Raw genomic sequence first — 9,728 nt, forward strand, 5'->3', positions numbered from 1 at the left:
TTGTCAATATATGGAATAAAGGTTAAGTTTAATTCGTAAGAGTGTAATTAAACTCCATGAAAAAGTAAAAAACAAAAGAAAGAAGAAGAATGAATATGTGGTGAGAAATAAGATCTAAGGCAAGTGATTGACACATTTTCTTTAAGATAAAATTGCCCACGAAATGGGGCTAACAGATTGTGGCACTTGTCCCCTCAAGACACAATGTCTCAAACTTCTTGTTAACATCATCGGAAGGCATAAGTTGGTATCATCAAACTAAAAGGTAACCTTCAATGCAATTGTTTCATTTTAAAATTTGTAATTGCCATTTTCATCTTTCTCTACTTAGTATTTATTACTGCTAATAATGTTATTATCTAACTTTTCAATTATTTTTCTACATGAAAATCATAAAAAATGAAATTTAGATAATTAATAAACGATTTTACAAATTTACCAAAGGTGGTACTTTTTATATGCAATTATTTATTGGGACAAATTGCAAGATTGGTCCCAATTTATGTTTTATGTATCTATATTGTACTCAACCTTTTAAATATGGATATTTTGATCGTCAAAATTCGACGAGTTAAAAATATAAATGGCCTTTAAACTTTTCATAATATTTGTCATTGGTCATTAAATTTTAAAAAAAATTTGGGATGATCATCAAACTTATTAAAAAGTTATCTCATCCATCATTCAATAAATCAAAATTCAAAAAATTAAATTCGTTGACGTGACAAATGAAAAACTCTGATATGACTCATTATTTCCATTAGTTGTTGACAAATAAGTGGAAAACACCTTTAATATATTAAAAATCCGATCGACTTTCTTTGCTTTTTTTCTTTTGTTTATTTGTATTTTCATCTACTATTAGTTTTTAATTCCTTTTCTCGTTAATCGCATTTTTATATGCTTGTTTTTGACTAATATGTCATTTCAATCATGCTTGATGTACAATCCCTTTTACATTATGCCATGTGGCGTGTTGTCATTAGATATTTTGAAAAACTATTTATCTTTCCAATCAATACTTTTTTGCACATACAACACTGTCAACAATGTTGTCAAACAATATTGTACAAATGACATTATTCTTGTCATTAACTAATGGCAATAATGTGCCATGTCAATATTTCTATTTGCCACGTCAACGAGTCCGTCAAATTTTGAGGAATGGGCAGGATATGATATAATAAGCTCGATAACTATTCAAAATTTTTTAAAAATTTAATGGTTAGTAAATGGCTATTTGAATTTTAACTCACCTTTGATTTTTGTTGCATTAGTAGGCTAAATGGTGGTTTCGTGCAATTTTGTGTTTTAAAAAGTCAATTTATATATAATGATTGTACTCTTTTATATATATATATATATATATTTTTTTTTCCCCTTTTCCGTTTCCTTCTATTAATCATTTTTTTTTTCAATTATCTTTTGTAAATAATTTATTTGTATTTACCCATTTTACCATCAAAACACAACTTTTGAGGGCGTTAAAACTGAAACGTCGAAATTCAAAATATCCTGATTTCGCGTGACAATCTTATTATTATTTATAGAGAACGCTGTAAGCCATATACCTTTTTTTCACCTTAAAGCTACTCAAGTCTGTACCATATTTTTAGTTTTCAGCAATTTACTCAATGATTCATTTAATTACTATTTAAATTATTTAAACTCATGTTATATATATGTACTGATCTTTATCTTAAGTATATGGAATATATTATGTTTGAATGAAATAAAGCTTTAGACTATATATATTTGTTGTGAAACTATGGATTCGAGTCCTGAATCCACCTGCTTGCAAGAGAAATAGTTAAAAAAAGGGGAAAAAAAAAAAAAAAAGAGAGAGAGAGAAAATATGTCTAACATTCAAAGATTCACAAAACGGGCACAAACGGAGGTACAAACGTTGTTCCGTAGACCGAAGCTTTATGGTTGAATTACATGCCGAAATGATATGCTAAACCAAGCCAGCCAGTTAAAATCAACAAAGACAATGACAAATCACTACATCTGCATGGAATCCTTTTGCACATATAATTAGTGAAATGAATAAGCATATAATTTTGCATATAAATTCAGCATGTATATAATTTATCATTTACTGGGAAATCCTTTTGCTCTTGATTTGTTAATGCTTCACTGGTGAAATGCAATTCTAAGAACCTTAGTTTGTTTGCTTCTTATTATGATAGGCTTCTCTGATATTGCTGGAATATTTGTCTTTTGAGCTGGAAAATTGATAATGGCGGTAAATATAGTCGTTTCTATATTTGGGCAGTGTACGGGGTTCATTTTAAATCCAATTCGGTGCCAATTCGAGTATATATTCTGCTACGACAGTAAAATTGAAACTTTGAGGGATAAGGTGAAAGATCTTGAAAATAAGGAAACCGACGTGCGACAATTGGTTGTTGAAGCAGAAAGAAATGCAGAAGCTATTAAACCTAGTGTTAAAGATTGGCTGCAAAAGGTTGATGACTTAAAGAAACAGGCCTATGAAATTTTGAAAAGTGCAACAAATTCTGAAATGCAGTGTCTATTCCTCACATGTCCAAATTTGAAAACCCGTTACTCACTTGGCGGGAAAGCCACGGAGAAGACTGCTGAGATTGCTAAGCTCCAGGTGGAAGGTACATTTCAAAAGGTGGGCGAACCTAAACCACTAGTGCAGACACCTTATCAAAATCTCGGTGACTTTGTGATTTTTGGAACAAGGATATCTACCAAAAAGAAAATTATGGAAGCTCTAAAAGACAAAGATGTCAGCATAATTGGTATATGCGGGATGGCTGGAGTAGGTAAGACAACAATGGCAAATGAAATAGCCAACGAAATCAAAGTGGACAAATTATTTGATGAGGTTGCAATCTCGGTTGTATCTCATGATCCAGATGTAACCAAAATTCAGGATCAACTTGCTGATATGCTTGGTTTGAAAATTGAAGAGAAGAGTAATAAAATTGTGAGAGCTGGGCGACTTCGTGAAAGACTTGGAGGTGACAGAAGTAAGAGCATCCTTGTTATTTTGGATGATGTTTGGGAATATATTGAGTTGGAAACTATAGGAATTCCTTCATCAGGTGATGATAAAAGGTTGAAAATTCTATTAACATCACGCTTTGAAGATGTGTGTAGTAACATGGGAGCTCAAAGGAAATTTGACGTCGATGTTTTATCTCAAGAAGAATCCTGGGAACTTTTCAAGGACAAGGCAGAGATTTCTGATGATGCAATACATATTATAAAGAGCACAGCACAAAAAGTTGCAAGGGAATGTGGAGGCCTACCTCTCGCACTTGTCACAGTCGGAAAAGCCCTCAAAAAAAGAGGAGAACATGCATGGAAGAATGCACTTGAAGAACTACGGCATTCTAGAGTGACCAATATCAAAGGAGTGCACAAGTTGGTGTATTCGAGGATAGAGTTTAGCTACAACTATCTAGAGAGTGACGAAGCCAAGTCCTTGCTTCTGCAATGCTCTTTGTTTCCAGAAGATCATGCTATTAATACTGAGGATTTGGTTAGATATGCATACGGGCTAGAGTTGTTTAGAGATACAATGTCGTTGACAACAACCAGAGATAGGGTAAACTCGATTGTCGACAATTTGAAAAGCTGTTATTTACTACTCTCAACTTGGAGAGAGGAGCATGTAAGATTGCATGATGTTGTAAGAGATGTTTGCTTGCAAATCGCATCTAAAGACAGGCATGCATATATGTCAAAACACATTGGTTTGAAGGAGTGGCCAAAACATGATAACTGTGAATTGTATAATGCAATTGGTCTGACATTGGATGAGCTGAATCGACTTCCCAGTGGGTTAGAATATCCAAACCTGAGGTTTCTCGCAGTGAATCGCAAAAGCAAATCACTGGACATACCCAAAGATTTTTTTGCAGGTATGAAGGAACTCAGAGTCCTTGATTTCACTTCCATCCGAATTCAAATTCCATCATCAATCCAATTGTTGACTAATCTTCGAAATTTGTGCTTGGACAATTGTAAATTAAACATTGAAAATTCATCTATTGGGAATCTTAAAAAGTTAGAAGTTCTTAGTTTTTATGGCTCTGGTCTCGATCATTTCCCCAATGATATAGCAGAACTTAGCAACCTAAGGTTATTGGATTTGAGGTTGAGGTACAGCTCTATCTATCGTCCACTTCCACTTCCACCTGGTACCTTATTGCAATTGAAGAAACTGGAAGAACTGTACATGGGCTTTGTTGAAATAAGAGATGATGAACTGGAACAACGAGGGTACATTATTAAGGAGATAAGTTCACTGACTGGTCTTAATACTTTCCAAATTTCAACAAATGACCCTCAGTTTTTGCTGCAAATATTACATGTTTTGTGCATTGAGGAGCTGGAAAGATTTAATATCGTATTAACTGACTTGGAGCATGCTCATATAAATGACACTAGCTATTCTTTCCAACGGAGATTGCAGATAGAAGGCATTGCTGACTCGAGTATGCTTTCACAACCTGCAATGAACTCGTTAATGAGGAGAGCTGACCATCTTTCTATAGTAATGGGCATGAACGATCTAGATGATCTTTCTCTACAAGTGATGGAGAGGAAGAATATGTTAGATGAAGATGGCTTCGAGTATCTGAATCGAAATCATCAAATAGGTGCCTTCGATCGATTACAAGAGATAAATCTATGTGGCATCCCAAGTATGAAATATTTGTGGAAGGGTGTCATCAAACCTCCATCACTTCACAATCTTGTGACTCTTAATATTAGAAATTGCCCGTTAGTTACAAGCCTGTTTTCGGTGTCAGTTGCATTATGCATGGTGAATCTCCGAAGGATAAGTATCGCTGACTGTGAGATGTTAGAGGAAATTGTTTTAATGGGCATTGAACAAAATGAAGTTACCCAAATGCTTGAGTTCCCAAAACTAAGGAAAGTTGACCTCGGGAATTTAAGAAATTTCAAGGGCTTTATATCCGGATCAAACAAGAGCGTTGGTGTGGTCTACCCAATATTCGATCAGGTAAATATTTTCTTCTTTAGTGTATATTCATGGGGCCTCATTTGTTATAAAACACTTGAATATTATGAATTCTAACGAGCACAACAGTTACAGATAAAAAAAAATTGCTTGTCCCGTTTCTCAGTTTCTAATTAATTCATAGCACAACTTTTTTGAAGCCTCGAGTTCAACCTTTGAAAATATTTACAAACAAGTTTAAAATGACACATACTAATATTACCCATATGCTTTCTTTAACGTTATGTGTAATTTATCACCTTGTATATTCTACAATCTTAAGACAACTTTCTACAAATTAATGCTTATTTAATATCCTAATTATTTAAGGCATCATTTTTGACAACAAAAATGATGAACTACAAAACTAGTTTATGTAATTAAAGCTTTTTTGTAGGACTTCATTGCGTTTTTGGTCCAAACCTTTCATTTTTTGGTCCTAGTGGTGTAGATTTTGGAGCTCAATGCCAAAAATAAAAGTTTTGGAACCAAAATGCATGAAGGCCAAAGGTTTGAGACCCTTTTTGTCAATTTTCGAAGAATATTTTTATTTATTATAGGTGATAATCAACAGTGGGCTTGATTTATAGCATGTAACTAGTGTAAAACCCATTACGCCCCTTGTCGAGCTGAGCTGGTGATCAATCCCAGCAATATTTTTCTTTTTCTTTTTTTATTTCTACTAGTATTTTCCAAAAAATTCTCAGCACCCACAATTCAAACACGTGTTCAGACTTGGGTTGATGTTTACATTTTCTAATGGGCTCTATATTTCATGTTTCCATAATTATTTTATATTCATACAGTTATGTTTACTGTATGCTAATTCATCTCAAGAAGGTCTCAATTAATTCTACAAAGGTAAAGATTATATTAAAACTTATGAGGCTTTATAATTTCATAATTTTAGCTGATATCATTAAATAAATTTCTTGCAGGTTACATTGCCTAACTTGGAGTTGTTATACCTTCATGAATTGGATTGTACCGTAAAATTATTGGATGAACTGAGGGAAATCAGATCTGATAACCTAAGAGAATTGAAGGTGGAACGTTTAGATGTTGCGTCCATTCTATTTGACTTTGAGTATGTAAAAGATGATGCAGAAATTAGTATACTCAGTCAGCTAACATCAATGTTTGTGAGATTTCTACCCAAATTAGTTCAATTCACAAGGATGTTTCCTAAAGGAGTTTGTATCTTTGAGAATTTGACACTTCTTGAAGTTTCAAAATGTGACAGCTTAAGTTACTTATTCTCACCTTCAATGGCCAATTCACTTGTGGCTCTAAAAGAAATGTGGGTTGCGGAATGTAATGCAATTGAAGAGATTATTGGAAGACAAGAAGAAGAAGATACTTCGAATATAGAAATTGTGGAAGAAGGAATCACAAGCAAAATTGTGTTTCCTAAATTGAACAATCTAACACTTCTTTGTCTTGATAGATTCAGATTGCTTTCCTCTCACAATTATGAACTTATGTTCCCTTCACTAGAGTATTTGCACATTGAAGAATGTCCCGTGATGATAAAATTGTGTTCAAGACAACTAAGTGCACCAAAGCTTGATAGAGTATGGATAAGCAAAGAAATATCCGTTGATATTTCAAATTTTTTGGATTTTGAAGGTATACACGTGACTTCTTGATTCCCAATCTATAACATCTACACTTTTATATACGCTATAATATAATGCACAATATTAATTAGTATATGAATAATTGATAAACTAACATCCTCTGCTTCTCAGGCTCAATGCAGATATGAGAGGAAAACAAATTTGTGGATACCTCAAATATTGTTGAGGATGCAGGTATACGCTTCCAACGTCTAGTTGAATTGCTTGTATGAATAATTGGAAAATTCATACTCTGTTCCCCAGGCTTTCATCCATGAACAATGAAGACATAGCATACAAATTCAGGTGGTGTTGCTTTCTTTGTTGCATTTCTCATGAGAGAAGATTTCCACAGAATCAGTTGGAGGAAGCTTGGGCCCTATCAAAGATATCTTTTGGGACATCTCAGCACACAGGTGGTAATTGATCATGGAGCTGTCACTTGAATCTTGAGCTCCTTTGCTAGCTCAGGTGAATGATACTACCAGAAACAGTTAAAAATGTAGAAACAAACGTGAATTTACTTGCAAAATATTTTTTTGTGTGAATGTATGGTTGAAAATAAGTTTGAGAAAAAGGAATTTTAATTTAATGGATGAGAAATAGGGGCTACATCACAAATGGAAGTTGAACCTACTTTTCATGAAAACTTTATTATTCCTATAAAGAAGCATTTTGATGAAAATGCTAATGATGAGATAATACATTAAGCTAAGTATCGTTTATAGTTGATTATTTCTTATATATAGTTGGCCGAGCTCTTTTTCCACTTAAGTTAAGTTTTGAACAATTTTAAAAATATGAAAATACTTTGGAGTTTCTATTTGAGTTAAAAAATTTATCGACTGCAAATGATAACTTTTCAAAGTAATGGTGTGATAAGCTTGAAAAATTTTTGAAGCGCTACAATGATTCTGATATTAATGGGCAGTAGTTATTTTTGAGCTGCAAATTATTTCAAAATATTTGTTAATATATATATATATATATATATACATCTATCGATTTGAGCTTTTCAAAGTTGAAATTGATAAAATCCTACTTTTGATCAACAACAAGAAATGTTTAATGAAATATCCATGTTGTCTATCAAAAATTATGTTATTAGACAGATTGATTGTAATAGTATAATTGTTGATTTTCTATTTAAAGTTCAAGAAGAATAAATTTAATTTGGATGTTTAACAGTTTTATATTATTATTTAATAAAAATTACGGAAAGAGAACAGCTACTATAGAAGAAAAGTTTTTAGATGGAAGGGTACGAGGGGAAGGGATTTGGTTTCCTTGCTAATCTTTGGACAATTTGACGGATCTTCTATCTTGTTTTCAATTATTATATCCATATTTTTTAAATACTTACAGGGTGCCCGTATTTGAATGATGGTTCTAAGGCTGTCAAACTCTAAGGGATGGTTGTTAACAAATAAAGCTAAACGTTTTAAGTCAACAATGTACTAAGCCTCTATGCGATCTGCTCAAGTGCCTTGATCCAACAATTGTCAGTGAGTTTGAATGGACTTAAGAATATTTTTGAAGGTGAAGCGATTCGGTGACTTTGTAATCGTTTGATGGGAATTTTGTACCAAGATGTATGTTATTTCAATTGTTAGAAGTAATTTGTATTTTAAAAAATATATATTTATCCAACTCCCGTTCTCATTCTCATTCTCATGATGAAACCAGACAAATTATTTCCTTTTTAATGGTGTTAGAATGCCTTTCTTGTCTAATTATCTAAAAAAAATATAAAGTGATCACATATGGCAAAATAAGTTTTTTGTCTCTCAAGCGCACTATGGTCCCAACATCTTTGCTCGACAACCATTAGTGTTATGTTTGGCTTTGGAATGTCGCCAACCACTTTGTTCCAGTCCCCCTTTTTCCTGCCTGATATTCCCCTTTCCATGCTAAAATTACAAATATAGTTTTATATTAGAAAATAAGCCTGTCGACTTTTTTTCTTTTCTTTTAACGAAGACGGCAGATTAAAGAAACAGTATAACAAGGAAGAATGAAAATTAGATTTTTTTTAATAAAAACAGAGGTTGATTTGACTCTGCTGATTTTTTCTGTGTTTTAAACATCAAAGTTAACAACGATGAAGATAAGAAGATATGCCTAATGTCAATAGCAAGAATATCTTTAGTTAAAGTTTGTTAATTGAAATACTTTAATTCTTACTTAGAGCTTGAGCCATTTTAAGATAATCCTTGTCCAATAATCTCTTCATGAAATCTACTGAAACGGCTGACAAAGAAGGTCGTGGGGTTTGATTAAAGCTCGAATATTCTTGGCTTGAAAGATTCCCAATTCCTCCCATGCATTCCATAAAGAAAAATATTAATGAACACACCAATCAGTGGCGAATCTAGGATTTTGAGTCAGTAAAGCGATCGTTGACCGCCAACCGTCAGCCCAATAAAATATTACGAGCTCGTTTGATGTCTCTTTTTCCTTTTTTTCTTTTTTTTTTTGGGAAAAAAATACATTTTGGAATAATGATTTGATGGAAAATATGTGATTAAAAATAAGGATAAATTTTCAATTTGTGTGTAATATTATTTTATTAAAAAATATATAGTTGAAAATAAAAGAGAGAAAAATATATTCTTAAATAAATGGGAATCAAACAAGATCTAAAATTGAAATATAACAATTATTTTGTTGAAATTGAACATATATAATTTTGTTATAAGAATAGATCATACTCATCAAATGACATTGTTGTCAAGTTATATATAGTTCAAAGGAAGAACAAGGGTTCAAATTTTTGTTGTTGCATTAAAACACGCTAAGATCTAAATTATATAAATTTGTTAATTCTATTGTCATAATTTAAAGAATAGCATGATGGTCAAACCTTTAACTATTCCAACAAGAGTTCGAATTTTTGGTAAAAATTGTAGAGCTAAAAAAATTGTACAATAAAAATTGGTTTATAGAGGATTCGAACCTAGGACATGCAAGAAGAAAAAACCAGTGCTAACCAACTCGGCAAGAAGAAATGTTTATATAGAGAGTGTATTATCAGAAATATAACCAAAAATATTTAGCTACTGTAAAATTGAAAAAAAAAAAAAAAAAGCTTCCGGTGGACC

General features: G+C 32.4%; 1 protein-coding gene across 1 annotated transcript; it reads left to right on the top strand.

Moving 5' to 3' along the window:
* The first annotated feature begins 204 nt into the window (after positions 1–204).
* On the top strand, positions 205–8,277 carry LOC111377128 (probable disease resistance protein At4g27220). The gene is made up of 6 exons (XM_023000187.1): positions 205–265; positions 2,193–5,011; positions 5,947–6,637; positions 6,760–6,822; positions 6,892–7,098; positions 7,993–8,277. Exons 2-4 carry the CDS (start codon positions 2,243–2,245, stop codon positions 6,774–6,776), a joined length of 3,477 nt encoding a protein of 1,158 aa, XP_022855955.1. The 5' UTR covers positions 205–265; positions 2,193–2,242; the 3' UTR covers positions 6,777–6,822; positions 6,892–7,098; positions 7,993–8,277.
* The last annotated feature ends 1,451 nt before the right edge of the window (positions 8,278–9,728 follow it).

Source organism: Olea europaea, unplaced genomic scaffold (genome assembly GCF_002742605.1).
Source record: "Olea europaea var. sylvestris unplaced genomic scaffold, O_europaea_v1 scaffold1608, whole genome shotgun sequence".
Taxonomy (NCBI): domain Eukaryota; kingdom Viridiplantae; phylum Streptophyta; class Magnoliopsida; order Lamiales; family Oleaceae; genus Olea; species Olea europaea.

Excerpts from the sequence above, each read along its gene's own strand:
- LOC111377128 (XM_023000187.1), top strand. The coding sequence starts at position 2,243 with ATGGCGGTAAATATAGTCGTTTCTATATTTGGGCAGTGTACGGGGTTC. Across the intron at positions 5,012-5,946 it reads TCTACCCAATATTCGATCAG|GTTACATTGCCTAACTTGGA; the intron begins GTAAATATTTTC and ends AATTTCTTGCAG.